The 19,807-nt window shown below is 47.7% G+C and overlaps 1 protein-coding gene across 5 annotated transcripts in view; it reads right to left on the bottom strand.

Annotated features, from left to right (window-relative positions):
- RUNX1 (RUNX family transcription factor 1) overlaps positions 1-19,807 on the bottom strand; it is a 254,923-nt gene that overhangs the window by 50,668 nt on the left and 184,448 nt on the right. For all 5 annotated transcript variants that reach the window (XM_027041648.2, XM_027041646.2, XM_027041645.2 and 2 more), the window contains one exon: positions 17,277-17,381. In XM_027041648.2, the coding sequence (XP_026897449.1) occupies positions 17,277-17,381 (105 nt within the window). The remainder of the gene's footprint in view (positions 1-17,276; positions 17,382-19,807) is intronic.

The raw sequence follows: 19,807 nt of genomic DNA, 5'->3' as shown, positions 1-19,807 counted from the left end.
GAGCCTTTCCTGCTATCTTGCTGACTGGGGCATCACATTCTGGGTCTCGGCCCCTTCCCCCTCATCATCGAAAGGGTGCATCCAGAGGGAGTGGGCCGTCACACTCCCCTCAAGACCTGCTAGCAAGGAGTCAGCGGCTGCAGCTGGGAAGAGAGCCAGCCTGCTGAACCTTACTCCAGGGTCTCATTTCCCTGCTTCTCTGATGAGATGGGGAATAATGATACTTCTTGGTCCCCTGCCTTTCCCCTGTCATCAGTGGCAAGAGGAATGCAAGGCTGAGATTACTGCTCATTCCTCTACCTGTGTGTCTGTCCACGCCCCCTCCCCCACGTGTCCTGGGCACATGCCCTCCTACCTTCTACAGGTGGAAAATCACACTGAACCCTGGAGAAAAGTCTGTCGGGGTGCTGCTTCTTCCCAGGTAACGTGTTTCGACTTTCTTAGGGATCCCACAGACACGATGCTTTACCCCAGGAGAATCACCAACGGGGAGAGCGATGCCTTTGGTTGGGAAAAGCTTCGATTCTCTCGCAGGTGGCAGTAGGTAAGCGAGTGACCACAGGTCTGGTCGTGCGTGGGGCTTCCCTATCCTGGGTCTTTCCAAACCGTGGTCCTGCCTTGGCCCTTCATATGGCATAAAGCTCATGTTTTAGAGGCCAGCCTGGCATTTTGCTTTGCCTGCTTTCTAAGGCGAATACCCCTTATTTTGAAACTAGGAGGGAGGCAGTGTGAGTTCTCTGCTCTGCTCCAGCCATACTGGCCACCTTGCTATCACTCCCAAATGTCTGCCTCCGGGCCTTTGCACTTGCTGTTTCTTCTGCCCAGAATACCCCTTTCCCAGATATCTGTGCACCGCATCCCTCCATCCTTCAAGTCTTTGTTCAAATTTCACCTTGTCCCTGAGACATTCCTAAACACCCTAGTTTAAATTGCAAACTCTCTCGGCCCAGTCGACCCCTTAGCCCTATAGCTTTGGTTTTCTCCATGGCGCTTATTAACAATTACTTCTGGTCTGCCTGCGCCCACTGGACTGTGAGGTCCACGAGGGTGTGGGGTTTTGCCTCTTTTCTTCAAGCGGGGTCAGAAAACTACTTGTGGAGGAAAAACATCATAACTGAGCACATCAAGTTTCATGTGGAAATGTCTCATTAGAAGTCAAATTGTCTGGGTGGCTCAGGCCGTTAAGCATCCGACTCTTGATTTCAGCTCAGATCATGATCTCATGGTGTTTGGGCTGGAGCCCTGCGTCAGGCTCCTTGCTGACGGTGCAGAGCCTGGTGGGGATTCTCTCTCTCTCTCTCTCTCTCTCTCTCTCTCTCTCTCTCACACACACACACACTCTCTGCCCCTCCCCGTTCACACACACACACACACACACACACACACACACACCGTCTCTCTCAAAATAAATAAATAAACTTAAAAAAAAAAAAGAAGTCAGTGGGGCGCTTGGGTGGCTCAGTCGGTTGGGTGTCCGACTTCAGCTCAGGTCATGATCACGAGGTTTGCGAGTTCGAGCCCCGCGGCGGGCTCTGTGCTGACAGCTCAGGGCCTGGAGCCTGCGTCCGATTCTTGGTTTCCCTCTCTCTCTGCCCCTCCCCCTGCTCGTGCTCTGTGTCTCTCTCTCTCTCTAAAAAATGAACATTAAAAAAAAAAAATTAAAAAAAAAAGTCAAATGGTCTGCAAAACTTGTCTTCTCTAATGTTTCTTTCATCATGCCAAAAAATAAAAAAGAATAGATAAAAGGCCCTTGTGCTGAGTTGAGCACAACACCCTCATGTAAAGAAAGAGCTGCTTCGGCTTCCCTTGTTTGTTTTGTTTTGTTTTGTTTTTTGTAGCATCTTCACACACGCGCAGACACACACACACGGTCCGACGGGCGAAGACCCAACTGCTAGAGACGAGTAGAAAAGGAAAGGTATACAAAGCAACAGTACCAGGGAGAGGCAGAGCCAGCCGGGGCCAAAGCCAGATGAAAACTAACAGAGACTCCGGCGGAAGGAAGGCCCACGCGAGGCCTGCCCCCCGCCCCCAGCCATGCCCCCCAGATTCGCGGGACAGAAACAAAAACAAAACGGAGCTGCTCCCGTTCCAGCTTCAGAGTAACAGACAGTGGAGTTCTCAGCTCGCTCGCAGGAGCTCTTTGAGACCCGGACCACCCTGAAAGCAGAGTAGTCAAAATCTGTAGTCGCTGGTCGCCATTGGTTACCTCCTGTTTCTGTCTGGTGACTCAGGACCTAATTGTAGCTTAGGGCGGAGAACCCGTCCGGTTTCTTTTGCTCTTGACCAGAGGTGGCCGTCTGGGGGGAACGGGGGGAGGAGACCCCGCAGAGGGAGGGGTGCAGGCCGCTCACAAGTTCAAGAGCCTCTCTTCTCTATCAGCCTGTAATTCCAAGGCTTATCCACGGTCCTTGATTAAGGCACTGTCTCCAGAAAAGCCCGTTAGGGAGCCATTAAAAAGTAACCTGAGAGCGGTTACTTTTACCCCAGGAGTTCCTAACCCCCCTGGGCGGGCTGTGACTGGAAGGGGACTTTGGAGGGTATGTTTTGGTGGGGGCGGTACTGAGAGGTGAGTTTGGGCTGGGGATGCTGCCTGGAGCTTCTGAGCTGGTTCTGGAGTTCTGGTTCTCAGCAGAGCAAGCCCCAGGGCAAGGCCTGCGGACAAGGAGAAGACCATCCCAGGGGTCCACAGATGGCACCTGCCTCACTGAGTTGCCTGGGCATTCCTGTTGTCCACACAGGCCACCCACCTTCCCTGCGGGGGCCATCCACCTCCCCGCCGCACCCCACTACCCTGTGTGACCCGCAGGGTAAACTGAGGGCCCGTATGAGGTTAGACGGTACCTTGGGAGCTGCTGGGTGAATGAATAAACGGATGAAAAAAAAGAGTGAATAAACTCCCCCTTGGTAGGCTAGACTTATCCTGGGATGTGCACTCAGCAGTGTGTACGATGCTCTCTACTCCTCTGTACTTCTGAAGAGGGCAAAGTAAATTCCCTCCATTCCTAAAAGTCCTGGGCCCCCAGGGGGGGTGGGGGTTCCCAGCAGCAGAGAGGGCAGGGAGCACCTGATTTCTACCTCTCTGGTCATAAATGCCAACTGACCTTGGGGCCGTCCTCATGGAAGCGTGAGATCGAGGGGCTGTCAAAGTCTTCTAGAAAATGGCTGAGCAGCCCCTCAGGTGCGTAAAAGGGCCACGGCACCCCGGCCACTCACAATCTCTGAGCCCTGGCTGGTCAGAAAACCAACAGTAACTAGTAGTTGCTTTTTCACGAGCTATTAGCCCCGCCTCATGCCATCCAGAGAAAAACCTTCCAGGTTGTCTGGGGGATGATGACCTCACTGAGGCTTTTATCCAGGCTTTTAAAAGCCTGTGTTGTCAACACACAGCTGAGAAGCAGCGGCCGTCTGTAGGGGAGTAAATCTTCTGACAGTTACCTGAATGGGCAAGGGGGTATTTGCCGGGGATTCCCAAAGAGCCATGACGTGGTGACGAAAACACTAGTCCCACGGCTTGCCAGGTGACGTTGGGAGGGAAAAGCTCAACTTACTCCGACACACAAATGCCCCCCTATTCACCCTGCTGACCACCTCTGAGCCAGTTATGGAAGGAAGGACCAAACGTGGGCAACCATCTCCCAGCAAATCTTTCCAGATCTGAAAGGAAGAGGTTTCTCCTCTTCCTCTGTCTTTACCTTGGGACCCGGCCTATGGAAGGCTGGCTCAGTGACCCCGACTTCCCAGCTCCACTCTGCTCTGAATGCAATAGGACGCCTGCCTTTTCAACGACTGGTTTTGAACCTTCTCTCCTTTTAACTCCCTGAACAGTCCCTCTCCTGTATGAATACTCCGGGGTGTGAAGGCATCATCTCAGCTCAGAGGGAACGCACTCATAAACTATTGCAGATTATGGTGAGTCTCTCCATAGCCTGTGGGGCGCCCCCCCTCCAACTCCTGCTCTGACTTTTCCCCACCCCCAGCTTTTTTTTTTTTTTTTTTTAACTACTTCTGCTTCCTTCATTTTCTTTGCAGCTGCAGCAGAGAGATATAGTAAAGCTACTGTATAGGATTTTGCAAGCAGGGCCTCTGAGAGCTTTCCAAACTCCATACAAGCCGGTTATTCTCTGGCTTGTTTTCTTTGGCTTCAGGTTAGTAACACAGAATGAGTCAAACAGTATTAACTTTCAATAGGGAAGTGGTGTGGTCAACCAGAGCTGTTTGCGGCTAGATTGTGCAGATAGGTAGGGCAGGTAATAAAGAACAGCCCATAATGCTGCAAGGAGGTGAAGGAGGGAGGCAGGCCTCGCTCAGAAACATCTAGCAATTAAGTCAACAGGACTCAAACCATCTTTTCTCGTTGGCTGAGGAATTAACACGAAGGTCTCTGACCGGCCAGCTTCAGGAAGCTGGCCATGCCGGGATTCTGTGGTTTGCACAATTGAGCACTTTGTGGGTATAGGGATGTCTTTCCCCCCCCCCCCCCTTCTTTTCTTAAATGATGCCAAAGCCATGGGAAATCTAGTTAGGCTGACTTCCCCTACTTGTGGCATGTCATTCTCGAGTGGACCTTTATTCGTTTCTTTCCCCAGCTTGGGGAGTGATAGATGCCCCCTCCCTCCCCCAGCTTCCCAGTCCTGGGCCTCCCCGGGATGGTGGGCTGAGGGCAAGGCCCCAGGCTCTCCTTCCCCAGGCCGGAAGACCATGCCTTGGAAATGTACCTGCTCCTAGCAGACATCAAGTCAGATTCCGAGAAGCCGACAAGGACCCTAAAATCGTCAGATCGTCTCTCTCTCGCTCTGCAGATAAGGAAAGGGAGTCTCTGGGAGGGGAAAGCGGAGCTTGGTGGAGCCAGCCAGGGCCAGAAGCTGCCTTTCCCAGGCCAGCGGTCTTTCCACTAGGTGGCCGCTCCCTTGCCCAGGGCTCAGGATTCCTTTTACAGTTCAACTGAGCGGCTCCCGAGAAGAGCCCAGCCCTGGAGACTCAAATTTCAGCAGTTTCCAGTTCTTTCTGCCTGCCTATTTATTTTGAGACTGGCTGAATCACCCAAGGAAGAGAACGAGTTTCTCCCAACCTGGTCCTGGCAGCCAGTCCGTGAAGGAACAGGACAGACAGCCGGCCTCCGGAGCCTTGGAAGAGTCTCACCTCTGAGCTGTTGCAGATTTGACTCGTCCTGGGAAACTGGCACGGAGGCCCAACGGTGTAACATGTCACCTCCCTGAAATCTAATCCAGAAATCTCAGGCAAGCAGCATATGTAAAAAGCCATGGGCAAAAAAAAAAAAAAAGGAACAGGGACTCCACCAGGAGCTCTCTTCCCAAGCCTTTCACCGAGAGAAACCAGAATTCCAGAATCGTCAAGGAAAGGTGGCATTTGGTTTCGGAAAAGAAATACATCTTTAAAGTAAATGCGGCTCTTTTAACTGTTAGGGTTGCTGCTTTTAGCTTCCAGTGTTTTTCAAGGGTATATAGTAGTAGGTAAAGAAAATAGGATATTCTAATGGCAAAGGTAAAATTCCTAACAGTACAGATTGGCAGCTGGGGCTGATTTGAGCATCTCTATTCCTTTTCCACGCGTTTCTTCTGAAAGGCCTGATGAAACAAAATCTACCCTCAAAAAAAACAATAATTATTTAAGATCCCTGAGATTTTTGTATAGTAGATACAAAACAATAATCAATTTTTCTATTATATTTTTCTATTATTGCACTATAATCTATTAGATTTCTATTACCTAACTGGTAAGACTGTTTGCCAAGCATCTTGATATATATTATCTCAGTTCATCTGAAATAGTGCTAGGCAGTAGACAGCTCATATGATTATTCCCATCTTATAGATGACCCCGTGGAAGCTTCTAGACGTTGGCAGGCACACAGCAGCATGAGTGCTAACATTCAGTTAAGAAACAACTAAATTTTGATAAAATCTCTATTTGGAAAAGGACCACTTCTCTCCAGGGCAATCCGGTTAACAGGATTTTGCTTCAGTGAGGAATAAATTGTTGAAATCAGTTCAGTATTTGGAATTAATAGTAGATAGGGTGGAAGGTAAAAGAGAAAAAAAGCCCTTTTTGAATTGTATGCTGGGGACCCAATCTGCCAGGAGTTTTTAAAAAATAACTTGGCAATGGGGCGCATGGGTGGCTCAGTCAGTTAAGCATCCGACTTCGGCTCAGGTCAGGATCTCACGGCTCGTGGGTTTGAGCCCCACGTCGGGCTCTGTGCTGACAGCTCAGAGCCTGGAGCCTGCTTCGGACTCTGTGTGTCCCTCTCTCTCTCCCCCTCCCCTGCTCACACTCTGTCTCTGTCTCTCTCTCTCTCTCTCAAAAAAAAAAAAAAAAAAAAGAATAAGCATTATAAAAAGAAAATTTAAAAATAAAAACTAACTTGGCAATGGCACATATTTGGTCCCCACTTGGTCAGAATTCCAGTAGTTTCCCTTGGTAAAGGCTAAAGGATGAGGGAGAGGGACCTGTGTCCAGGGCATGTGCTAATATTTAAGGAGCTCCTCTGTGCCAGGCTGTGCTATCATCAATCTGCACAAGACCTCCCTCTCATAGGGATATCACCCTCCTGGTTTTACACCCGAGAGGGCTGAGCTTGGGGAGGCTAATCTGATCATGGAGGAGAGGCGGGGTTGAACGAAGCAGGCAACTCTCTAGTTGCCAACCCCCACTCTAGCCCGCCTCTCAGGCACACTCCTTTCACCTTCACACCCTCCGGCAAGGCAGGTGTCGCTAAGCCCATTCTTCAGATGGGGAAACTGATGTGCCACTGGTCAGTGGCAGGGATGACACCTGAAGCCGGGCTGGTCCAGCTCCAAATGCCTCTCTCACTCCCTCCGGCTCAGAGCTCTCTGCTCCGTTTCTGAAACCCGGGGTTATGCCCTGTTGGCAATGCTGGAGACAAACAAAAAGATGTGACTGTGTGCAGTTTTCTGTAGCTCTTTCAAGTGAATGAATTGGAAATATCACAAAGCCACTTCAAAGCTAAGTAAAAATAAGGTGATCCCGGGAACAAATCCAAAAGGGGCCATAAATGCAATACCGTCCTTAAGGATTTACTTATTTCAAAATATTTACATTTTATCTCAAATGACCAGAAGACTGACTTCTGGGCCACGGTGAACAGAAACAAAAACAAAACGAACCAAACACATAGATCAAGTGTTCGACATTTTGGTAAATGAAAGAATACCGAGAGACTTCCATAACGGTCTCAGCTTTACTGAATACTGGCTTTAATGGAACCTGAGTATATGTAGATCATGGAAGTAACAAACTACTGTACTACCATTAACTTACTTTATAGGGGTCCAGGGATTTGGCAGATTAATTCAGTCGTGTTCCTTAAAAAAAAAAGAAAAAGAAAAGAAAAAGAAAAAGAAGGCAAAGAGAAAAGAACTTTGCTTTGGGTACCTAAATGATTTGTTTTTAGTTTATCCCTGTATTGTCAACTTTTCATGGCAAAAACCCTTGAAGACAGCTCAATTATCAAGGACAAGCACACGGAAAGAACAGAACACGAAAATTGCAAGTGAGCCCAAATGAACTTAAATACAGATCTAGGGCGGGGGGGTGGCTTTTACTTATTTAAGCTGAACTTCTGGGTTTTGCTTTGTTTGTTTTTTTTTCTCTGTGGTGATGGAGTTCTAGGAGACCCACTGGACCTAATTCTTACTTGAGGACTTTCTTGGCTACCTAGCTTACAGGAAAAAAAACCCAAGCCCTCGGGAAAACTTGAGCAGAGTTTTGTTTGTTTGCTTTCTTTTCTTTTTTCAATAAATGTTTTTATTTACTTATTTTTTTGAGAGAGAGAGAAAGCGTGAGTGAGCAGGCAAGGGGCAGAGAGAAAGGGGGACAGAGGATCCTACGCAGGCTCTGTGCTGACATCAGAGAGCTCGGTGTGGGGCTCGAACTCATGAACCCTGAGATCCTGACCTGAGCTGAAGTTGGACGCTTCACTGACTGAGCCACACAGGCGTCCCTGTTAGTTTGTTTTCAAAACGAAAAGCGGAAGTGGCCGGTGTACGAAAAAATTCTAGATCCGTCCCACAGTCAAGAAGCCGCTCTGATAATGTGTGCGGCACGGCCAAACCCAGTCCATCCACAGGCACAGGTCCACGTGCCAGCCTTGGCAGTGGCATTCACGGAGCTGGGGCCCACCTGTTGCTGTAGCACCCGAGGTTACCAATGCCCCAGCTCAGGTCCCCTCACAGGGCAACTGGATGCTACCCACGGACCTCGGCTGAGCTACTCCCCTCAGGCCACAGGGTCCGTGGGATGCTAACTGCCCCACCACGCGCACCCGGAAAAGTCTCCAAGTCTGTAGGGCGGGAGCACCAGGTCATTGAAATGTGCCACTGAATGTCTTTGGGGGGAAATGAAGAAAAGCCCTACAAACAGATACCAAAATATCAAAAAAATGCCAAAAACCAAAAAACCAAAACAAGTCTAGAAAGACACGATGGTTTAAGGTGGCTGAGCAGGTTTCCTACGCCTGCAAAGCTTGCCTGTGGCTGGAGGGTCCAGGTACCCCGGGAGGAGAGCTGCCTTCCTCTGGGGCAAGAATTCAGATTCCAGGGGCCTCTGGCACACTTTGTCAGTTTTCTAGAACAGTACGGAAGGGCCTACAGCCCTGTCATGCCTATATTGAAAAGAGCCCACACGTTAGATCTCAGCACCGACTTGCGATGTTACTCAGACAGGATTTTTCCCCTGGAATTTTTCACAAAGTTCAACATTTGGGAGCAAGAGGGACTTGGGAGAAACATTTTACCCAAGAGGGACTTAGGAACAGTGCCCGGAGTGTTTCAAGGGTCCATAAAAATGCCAGAAAAGAAATTTTGCTGGGGCTAAATACAAAAGGAAAACTGAAAAAAAAAAAAATCAAAATTTATAAATGTTTAACTAAATGTCTTAAAAAATGCAGCATGATGGCGACTTCATGAATTTTTAACTGAGGATTCTCAATTTTTTTTTTTTTTTTTGGCTTAGAGTTTTCTCATAGCCAAAGAACTCTAAGACCAAATGCAAATAATTGCTCTGTCTTCTGAACACTTATTGTGGGCCCTACACGTTCCACAGAAGCTGTCTTATCCAGCCTCCCAGCCATGTGAGGTTAATAAAGCCACTGTCCTTGTTTTATGGAGGCTCAGCCTCCCCTCCCTCCCCGGTATGGTCACCCACACAGTTAGCAAGTGAGGATATGGGGATCTCAGCCCCTGACTGCACTCACCTTGTTCATGGCGGTGAAATCGGGGCTGAAGGTAATAAAACAAGTTACTCACAGCCAGATAATTTCAAAAATAAATGACAAAATGGGGCGCCTGGGTGGCTCAGTCGGTTAAGCGTCCGACTTCGGCTCAGGTCATGAGCTCGCAATTTGTGGGTTCGAGCCCCGCGTCGGGCTCTGTGTTGACAGCTTGGAGCCTGGAACCTACTTTGCATTGTGTGTCTCCCTCTCTCTCTGTCCCTCCCCCGCTCGTGCTCTGTCCCGGTCTCAAAACTAAATAAACAATAACAATTAAAAAAAAAAATGGTGAAAGCTCTTTCAAAAATTTACATAAGAAAAAAAAAACCACAATGGTATCCAACATATCACACATGTGGGTGCATGTGGATATGTCCGATGTCACACAGGACGGAGTCTCCTTCCCCCAGGGAAGGGGGCCCAGAGACTCGGCCTCGAAGGGGCCTTGCTTGTGTGGAACTTAGGGCTCTGTTTTTCGGACAACACTTTGTTACCCCTTCCAAGTGGGAGCTAATTTAGAGATTATCTCATCCCATCGCCTGGTTGGTCAGAAGAGGAAAGTGAGGAAGAAAGTACTTGAGATAATTGCTTGAGGTCACATCCACTGGCCTGATGGCATCATCGTGAAACCCAGGTCCCCCGTTCAGGACCCAGAGACCTTTCTACATGTTTTAAGATTAAGAAATGGCAGCCTCGAGAGAGACAGATTCTTTTTTCTCCTTTTAACACTTCATATAGTAAATTCTAACAAGGGCTGTGATATATTAGCTTAGATCTTGACCTCACCGGGGTGAAACTCCAGACCGTGCTTCGGTTTACAATGGCCCCGATGGAAAGAGAAATCCAAGGTAATGGTCTAAATTTCACTGCCTGCTTCCTCTCTCCTCTTTCTCCTCCATCAGACTGTGAAGGTGCCCAGATTCTTTCCTGGCATTCTCACTGGTACCTGGAAGGGATTTTTGCCCCTTCCTTTCTACAGCAATGTAAATACCATCTAAAAAATCTTAGTAACCTTGATATAAAATAGAGCTAGTTACCAAGAGGTCATAGGCCTCCCCGGGTCTTGGTGAGCACCGAGGAGGGCTTATCCCTGTTTCCAGGGACAGAAGCATACTTCTCCCAGGATCTTCCTCTATTCCCATTTGTCCAAGGGACCCTTTTGGACCTGGGCCTGAATTAAGTCCATCGAAAACTCAAGGGTCAGGGGAACCTTTATATAAAAGTCTTCTTAATCTTGTTTCATACCACTAAAAATAACAAGCAGGAAGAGGTTCTAAAATTCATCGGAAACACTTAGGCACATTATTATTAATCCTTGAAAAACTGCCATTGCTAAGTCTTGGGGGTTGTTGGGGAACTTAGCACATGAGAATTACAGTACCAGAGAAAGTCACCCCAGAATGTCCATCGTAGCACCGAAATGCCTCTCAGAGTGGGGGGGGAGGGATATAAGGCAGTAGAACCTTTCCTCTTCTTTGACCCTCAGCCTGTCTCTTACTTTATATCTGAGTGGGAGGGAAGAAGATAGCATTATTTCCTTTTTCTTTTGTGGAGCCAGATTTCATCTAGAAAAAAAACTGAGGTCCAAATCTGATATTTGAAAAATCCAGAGGATTAAGTAGATCACTGTTCGTTAACTGGAAGAAATGCTTAAGCAGTTCTGAGCAAACAAAGCGACTGTAGACGGATAACTTCAATCCCGAGCTCACAGACCTGTAAAACTGCCTGGCCTTCCACTAACCATTTGGTGGCAAATGACACAAATTTTCATCTTTCCAGAGGGCTGCACCCGTATATCTGGACCTTCCAGGAAGCTCTTTGCCAAAGGTGGGGGGAGGGGGCACAAGACTTGGACTGTTCAAGTGATCATTTTGTCACATTAAAACAATTCTGTTTTCATGTTTCTTTATTTTTGAGACAGAGAGAGAGAGAAAGAGAGCAGAGCATGAGCGGGCGACAGAAGGAGGCACAGAATCTGAAGCAGGCTGCAGGCTCTGAGCTGGCAGCACAGAGCCCCATGCAGGGCTCGATCTCACGAACTGGGAGAGCCTGACCTGAGCTGAAGTCAAATGCTAAACCGACTGAGCTGGCTACCCAGGCGCTCCTCATTTTGTTACCTGATTCGTCTTTCCCGCATGCCAACACTGGAGGTCCCTGCTTCACGTCCGTCCCCAAGCAGACCCTGGTGACAGACATGGAACCGACCATCGGTACCTGTGACCACATGGCCGTTCACCGGGTCCCGCCCTGTGCCCCAGGCTCTATTGCATTACAACCTCATCCAAGGGCGAATGCGGGTTCCCTTCCTGTCCAATGACTGCCAAGGCTATGAGGCTCGGCTTTCTTGAAGACGGCTGTATTTGAACCGGAGTCGGATTGATACACTCTCCTAATAAAAAATTTCTGAAGCAGAAATTTCAATCCCATGAAGCGCAAGGAAGGGTTGGCACAGTTCTTGAAAACAGACCGTGGCGGCTGCGGATGGCCGCGTCTGGGCTGTTTCGTTTCAGTTCTCGCTTACTGACCCTGTGACCTTGAGCGAGGGATGTCTCTTCTCTTTGCTTCCACTTCCTCACCTGTTCTCGCAAAGATTAGATCAGTTGATGTACGGGAAGCCGTCTGAACGGTGTTGGGCAGACAATCAGCACCAAGTGTTAGCTATTATTGTTATTAGGTGTCTTTACGATTAAGAGAAAACAGTAGTTAAGGAAACACTGTGCCTTAGTCGCAAGAGCAATCCGCAAACACTTCTGCTCATCCCACACTCTTCCAAGGAGACTCCATCTCAAATATGTTTAGGCTCGTTATCGCCACCGTGTACCGGTACCTTCCACGCATTCCTGTTTCTCCCTCCAGACACACTCTCCATGTTGAAGGATCTTGTTTCTTCTGTCTATTGCAGATCTGCTGCTTACATTCAAAATCACAGAAGGAAATGTGTTTGTGTGATGTGACCTCCACAGAGTCCTTAGCAAAGCAATGGAGCGATGAAGAGTTAGGCCCTTCGGTGGACCTGTTTTAACTACGATTCCCTGTTTTAAGAAAGTGAGCCGGCAAGAAGGCTGGTGCCCCAGAAAATGGCATTTTCCGAAGTTTTTCAGGAACGGCTCCACCTAGCTCCCTGTTATTGTGAATTCCAAACCAGCACAGCAGTTACTGTGAAGGACTCCTTTGACCTGAGGGCAGGTGTTGTCCCAGAGATGGCCAATATTTGTTTTATTAATCTTTTCAATTTTTAATTAGGTTGCTCAATGTTCCAGAAGTTAACAGCTATCTGGCCAGACAGGTAATGGCTTGTGACATCAGAAGGACTCTCCAGTCCGCAGCCCTGGGATCCCCACCCCCTGCCCGTCGGGTCACTTAGGGTCCCGGCTGCTAACTCTCCTCAATCTCTCCTTAGCAAAATGTCTTCCTCCACGGCCCTGGGCCGCCACACAAATTATTTAGTCAAACAGCTGCACAGAATGTGCTTCGGTATCTCAGTATTATCACATCACAGATCCATGGGCTCGAGCTAGGAGTTTTCATTAGATCCCCTCAAATATAAAAAATACATGAAAAACAACTCTTGAGTACCGTTTTCCTGAAAAAGCCGGTCGCCCTGTCTCTCCCGCGTAACGAGAGGACTCTTTCTTTCAATGTGTTAACAAGCCACAAAGCGTGGTTCTGTCTCCGTCCTGGAAATGTACCGTCATTTGCATAACAAGCCACCCAGGATTGTGGCATCTGTGTACTAGCTGCATACTGCTGCTTGCAAGAACCGATCCCCACAGAGCAAATGCCTGCGGACAGTGCTCTTTCTCCATAATAAAATTAATTTTTCATCAACTGGTAATTTCTCTCTTAGTCTGACCTGAAAAATAAATCTCACGGAGTGTGGGAAAAAAAAAAAACACCCAAGTTTTGACAGTGCACTAAGTGGCGGGTCAGTTACTGCAAAAGAGCAAAGTAACCATCTGAGGTGAAAACAGTTCTCAGTTCTCTCTGGAATACACTTTTTGCTGTGCCTTCGCCACCGAAACCCAGGAAAGTGGGGTGGGAAGGACCAAGTTATCCCTTTGGCCTAGAAAAGTCAGCTGTGGCATGCTCTCTAATTCATAGTCCTTTTCTTTCTTTTCTTAACGTTTATTTATCTTGAGAGAGAGAATGCAAGAGCCGAGGAGGGAGGGGGCAGAGAGAGCGGGAGAGAGAATCCCAAGCAGGCTCCACGCTGTCTGCACAGAGCCTGACACGGGGCTTGACCTCACGAACCGTGAGATCGTGGCCTGAGCCGAAATCAAGAGTGTGACGCTTAACCGACGCAGCCACCCAGGCGCCCCCACTGTTCTTTCCTTAATCACCTGAGTGTCAGGTTGAGTGAGATAAGCTTTTCTTCTGGTTCTTTGCATGAGCGTTTCAAGTTAAAGGCCTCCATGCCTGCAACGAAGCACCACCATTTGCCCCTTTCAGACCATCTTACAGCTGGGATGAACGCGAGAAGCCCTATGGGCTATCGCCTCATTTAAAACACGAGGGTGAGAAGCCAGCTCAGAGACTTTGGCATAGGTGGTGGACAGATGGCCCAGGGAGATGAAGAGGTGAATGGACAGGTGGACAGGGGAACAGGATGAGGTACCAGGAGCCCCTCATTCTCCTCCTGCCTTATTACCAACTACTTTTTCTCAACCAAGGCAAATCATTTCATTTCTCTGGGACTTTCCCTTCTCTCTGAGGCCACGAGGCCCGGAGGCTCTCTCTTCAGCTCCCCCGCTCTTTGATGCCATGAAACGATAGAACTTTTCAAAACGATTGTACTTGTCAATGCCAGGGCCACTTTGCCATAACTACATACTGGAATATCATTCAGCCTTAATAAGGAAGGAAATGCTGCCATTTGCAACAACATGGATGAACACTGAGGATATCATGCTACGGGAAATAAGTCAGATAGAGAAAGACAAATACGGGATGATCTCACATGTAAAATCGAAAAAAAAAAAGAAAGAGAGAGAGAAGAACTCATGGAAACAGAGAGCCGATCAGTGGGGGCAGGGGCAGGGGCAGGGGATGGGGGTAGAATGAGTGCAGGGAAGTAGGCAAAGATGGTGAAGGGGTACAAGCTTCCGGTTGTAAGATGAACGGGTCCTGTGGATGTAACGTATAGCATGGCGACTATGGTTGACAATACTGTGTCGTATAGTTGAAAGTTGCCAGGCAAACAGATCGTAAAAGTTCTCAGCATGCACACACGCAGGCACACACTATTTGAGTGGATGGATCTGTTAACTCATCTTGCCGTGGTAATCGTTTTTGCAATATACACGTACATCGAATCATCATGTTGCAAACCTGAAACTTACACAATGCTATAGGTCAATGACATCTCAATAAAGCTGGGGGGGGAAAAAAAACCCAACTCTGTTCACTTTCTCGTTAAAAACAAAATGGCTGCGAGCAGAACTTCATCAAAAAGTAGTTCCCACCTTGAATCGAGATGTTCACATAACGAGGAAAACAGCATACTAATATTAGCAGTGAGGGGCCCCACCCTTGCTTCCTGGGTGAATAGAAAAGTCAGCATTACTCAAGCCCCTCTGGGAGTCTGTGTGCATTTAATTCTCCTTCTAGAAGACCTTTGCGAAATGCGAGACTGCCTACTTGGGACTGTAACACCTCTCTATAGCATGCTTAGCACCTCCCATTTAATTTTTCCTAAGACCCCAAATTCCATTTGGCAGGAGAGACACCATGAAAATGGATGCCTCTGGAGCAAATCCCTTCTGTCTGTTCAGAGAGCCCTTCTCAATCGTGACCGCTTTCTGGAGTTAAAAAACAGCAGGGGAGTCAACTGTATACACAGGCAGGCCCTTACAATAGCATATTTTCCCCTCCGGCTGCCAATTCTTAACAGTCAGAGCGACCATCATTTGTTTTTCTCAAGTTCAGCCACCTGGATGCTTCTTTGAATGTTACAGGAAATACAAGCAGTGGGGCAAAAACCTGCCCTTTTTTCTGCATGAGAGAATAACAGAGGTAGAGGTATACCAAGGGGTCACCTGGTTATAAAGCTTCTTCCTCCAGGCAGGTCAGCGTTTGAACGGTCTGAGTCGAAACTACTGTTTCTATTTTTAAAGACAGAGATTCTACAACCACCCGAGTGAGCCTCTCTCACGACTTCGCGACCCCCAGAGTCATTTTCCTGACACCTCACAGCCGCCTGCATGCCCCCTGCCCCCCAACCCTGGGCTTTGCTCGAATCTAAGCCTGCTTCCTCTTTGGTCCTCTACAGAGAGCCAAGGCGCCTGCTGGGTGTTTCTGTTCCGTTATTAATATGACAGGGTCACTATGAGTCTTCAGTTTGCCACGCCTACTTTGGAAACCTACAAAGCTGGGTTTGGCTGTCACTGTGTGGTCCTGTGCCTGTGGCCTGGCTGTTCAAACACAGACTGGAATCAGGGGGATGCCACCAAAGTCCCAGAGTTTCCTGAGTCTGGGCATGACCCGACAGATGGTCTCTGTGACTTCAAGAGAAAAAGCGGAGAGGCGGTAACCGAGGTCAGAGATAAAGGGAGTCACACGGAGCAGGCAGGCTGCACCCAGGCGCTCCTCGTGAATGGAATGCCACATCCTGGGGGGCTCTTCCTGGCGGGTGTGGTTTCCCTGTGGGGGTTCTTCCCTCTCTGGGGCACTGAGAAAGCTGAGGCAGCACATGGGATGGTTCTATGGGATCAAGACACTATGAGGCACGACTTGGGGTGAGCACGGGGTGACCTGTAGAGTCACACCTGGGGGCGGCCTTACAGCCCCATGAGCACCCCCACCACAAGAAAGGCCCCTGGAGGACAGCCCCGCCGAACAGCAGCTGCAGAGGCAGGCAGGGAGCCCCTCCTGCGGATGGACAACGTCTCCCAAGTTCATCCTCTGTGCCAGGCACGAAGCGTTGTCTCTTTCTGTCTTATAAAAGCGGCCCTCACTATTATCTCCAGTTTGCAGATGAGGAAACTGAGGTCCGGGGAGGTTCCGTAACTTGCTGAAGGCTTAAGCGCGTGAACCAGAACTCCACTTGTTTCCCCCCACCCCCAACACCCCCAGAACCCAAATTCTTAACCAGTCCGTTTTACGACCTCGCCTCCCCGCGTCTCAACCTCCAGGCGTAAGCCCTGTTTTTGAATCTCTCCCACCAGAAGAGGCAGCACTCATTTTCCACCCCGGGGACCTGATACGGTTTGGAGGCATGCAGATGATGGGTAGAACCCAGCCTCCGGCCCGGGGAAGGGTGTGGTTCTGGAAAAGAGTGTTACTCTTGTGTTTACTCAAAGATAGTCATTAAGTCACCGTGAAAACATCTTTCTGCAGACTAAACAACCCCACTGCTTTTTAAAAAAGCTTTCCTTTCCTCACAGGAGCTATTTCTTTTTCTTTCTTTTTTTTTTTTTTTTTTTTGGTACCGTCTTTCTATATTTACTGGTTTTCCCCCAGGAATTCTTCTGCCCTCCCATTCTCTATTTTAATCAATCCTGTAATAAGATTCTGATCTATGCCACGGAAAAGACATGGTCATTTTCATAGTTTTCATCTCTGGCCTTAACAAATGAATAAAAGGCCAGCATGGATAGTAATCACTACTTGTGGTCCACTCTGACCCTCAGGCATTTTTTTTTTTTTTTTTTTTGGGCCACCCCTGCGGCTGGCCATTCTTCCATTTACTGTTCGTTTCTGATACTGTTGAACTTCACCGTGTATTTGAGGGACTAGTCCTTAGTTTCATGCAGCCCCGAAATGCTTCCAACACACATTTGACTCAGGCTGATTTGCTTCTGCCTTCTAAGAGAATGCTTTAAAAGGAGCCCAGTGCTCAGAGACAAACTTTGACGACTGTCAACGATAAAATTCTCTCTCCCTGCAGGAGCCTCCTATCCCTCTCTGACACAAGTTTTAGCCGCATTTGAGCAACGTCAGTCAAACCCAAGGATTCTGAGATACCGTCCCTGGTGCCTCAGTGTCCCAGCCCAGAGGTTTGCCAGCCCCGAGGGGGGGGCCCACTTACTTCGAGGTTCCCGGGGTCCATCCACTGTGATTTTGATGGCTCTGTGGTACGTGGCAACTTGTGGTGGGTTCGTGAAGACCGTGATTGTCAAAGTGAAGCTTTTCCCTGTTGGAACACAAAAGAGAACACACAAAACAATGAGGTGATGGCCTGGATATATCCGCTGGGTAGTTGACCATTAATTTATGCTTTCCAGCCATCAAACTGGAAAGGTGGCACTTCTTGGGCACAAGTTGGTGGTTTTTCCAACACTCCCTTGAGTTTGGCTTTGCTTAAATTCCAGAATGCACACCTTTGGTATTTGTGTGAGATGTTAACACTTCGCATAGTTACACGGCTTCCGTTTAATCATCAATAAAACAACACAGGATCAAGAGAGATTCAGCTTTGTTTTCTTTCAAGCCAAGACTCCAGGGAACATGGGATCAGATTGGCTGCTATCCACTCCCCCAGAGCTGGTCCCCAAGGAGTGAAAGAAACTGTATCCATCTTTCCTTTTTTTTTTTTTTTTCCAATATATGAAGTTTATTGTCAAATTGGTTTCCATACAACACCCAGGGCTTCATCTTTCCTTTTTAACATTGCTTGCCCCTTCAAGGATTGGGAAAGACGGAGTACCTGAGTTTGGGAATAGGCTAAATTCAAATTATTCTCTCTGTATTTCAAAGACACTAATTGCTGGTGGACTTTAAATATTATTATTATTTAAAAAATTTTCTTAACGTTTATTCATTTTTTTTTTTTTTGAGTGAGAGAGAGAGAGAGAGAGACAGAGTGTCAGCAGGGGAGGGGCAGAGAGAGAGGGACACACAGAGTCCGAAGCAGGCTCCAGGCCCTGAGCTGTCAGCACAGAGCCCGACACGGGGCTCGAACTCACAAACCGTGAGATCGTGACCTGAGCCGAAGTCGGACGCTTAACTGACTGAGCCACCAGGCACCCCTAAATATTATTTTTAAATGCTAGATGCTATTTGGGTACTCATGGGATTGGCCAGACAAAATTTACAGTCAACAAACTGACTTCACAATATGTAACTGACAGACTGAGGTTCAATAAGGACTAGAGACATGTACACGCACGGGGATCTCCACCCAAACACTTCACATACATGCATGGGACGCAAGCACCTTTTTATAACATATGTCTACCGCCATGGTTTTAGTAACTTTTAAAAACTATTTTAAAATATATATATAACTCAGAATACAGTGACTAACATATAAATACATAAATAACTAACAGAACAGAAATATACCAACTATTAATATTAATAAGTATTAATATGCACATATATTGATCATTGAAAACATTTTTTGGCTAGGTGGTTCAAAGGACAAACTCTTGGTTTGAACTTGGGCTAGCTGACCTTTGGCAGGGCCCCAGACCCCCCTGTGCCTCAGTGCCCTTACCTGGAAAATGGGTACATATAACATTTTCTACCTTATAGGGTTTGGAGGAGGTTAAATGAGTTCATAGGAGTAAAATCATTAAAGTGGTATCTGGAGCATGATATTTGAAGGTGTGCATGTGTGTGTGTGTGTGTGTGTGTGTGTGTGTGTGCGTGTGTGTGTGTTGTGCTGGCTTTTATTATTTTCCTTTTCTGTTTCTCAGAGTTCCCCAACAGGATCCTAAGGTTTGACTAAGCATGGTATTTGGACCACCCACATCACTGCAGTGGGTCTCTATTTAACAGTTTCTCCTCTTAGTCATGTATCATGAAATGAAACCTAGAAGAAATGAAAGGCCCACCCATCCCCCCATCTGTTCCCAACCCACGTAAGACTCAAATTGTCTTCCTCCCCCAAGTTAGAAAGAACAGAGTATCTTCAACTGTCATGCACGTTTTCACACCAAGGAAAGCTACAAAAAAGCTCAATAAAAACACAGGTGACCCTTGAACAACACAGGTGTTAGGGGCAGCGACCCCTGCCCTGTTGAAAATCCATGTATAACCTTTGACTCCCCAAAAACTACCGATAGCCTACTGCCTATCTGAAGACTCACCGATAACGTAAACAGTCGATTAACACGGATTTTGTATTTCAGGTATATTACACACTGTGTTCTTATCATAAAGGAAGCTAGAGAAAAGGAAATATTCTTATTCTTATTCTTATTAATGTTTATTTATTTTTGAGAGGGAGAGAGAACACAGGGGAACGGGGAGGGGCAGAGAGAGGGGGGAACAGAGGATCTGAAGCGGGCTCCGTGCTGACAGCAGAGAGCTTGATGTGGGGCTTGAACCCACGAACCGTGAGATCATGACCTGAGCTGAAGTCAGACGCTTAACCGACTAGGCCACCCCCGTGCCCTGAAAAGAAAATATTATTAAGAAAATCGTAAGGAAGAGAAAATATGTTTACAGTCCTGTACTGTATTTATCAAAAAAAAATCTGCATGTACATGAACCTGCATGGTTCAACCCATGTTGTCCAAGGGTCTACTGTGTAATCTTTGGCCACAGCAAGCTAGTGATTCCTAATCATGAAAAGTCCCCAGTGAACAATCCCCAAGGATCTGCATTCTGTCT

This window comes from Acinonyx jubatus, chromosome C2 (assembly GCF_027475565.1).
Source record: "Acinonyx jubatus isolate Ajub_Pintada_27869175 chromosome C2, VMU_Ajub_asm_v1.0, whole genome shotgun sequence".
In the NCBI taxonomy this organism is placed as follows: domain Eukaryota; kingdom Metazoa; phylum Chordata; class Mammalia; order Carnivora; family Felidae; genus Acinonyx; species Acinonyx jubatus.
The sequence above is the reverse complement of the archived record's forward strand: the minus strand, read 5'-3'. Positions and strand labels throughout refer to the sequence as shown.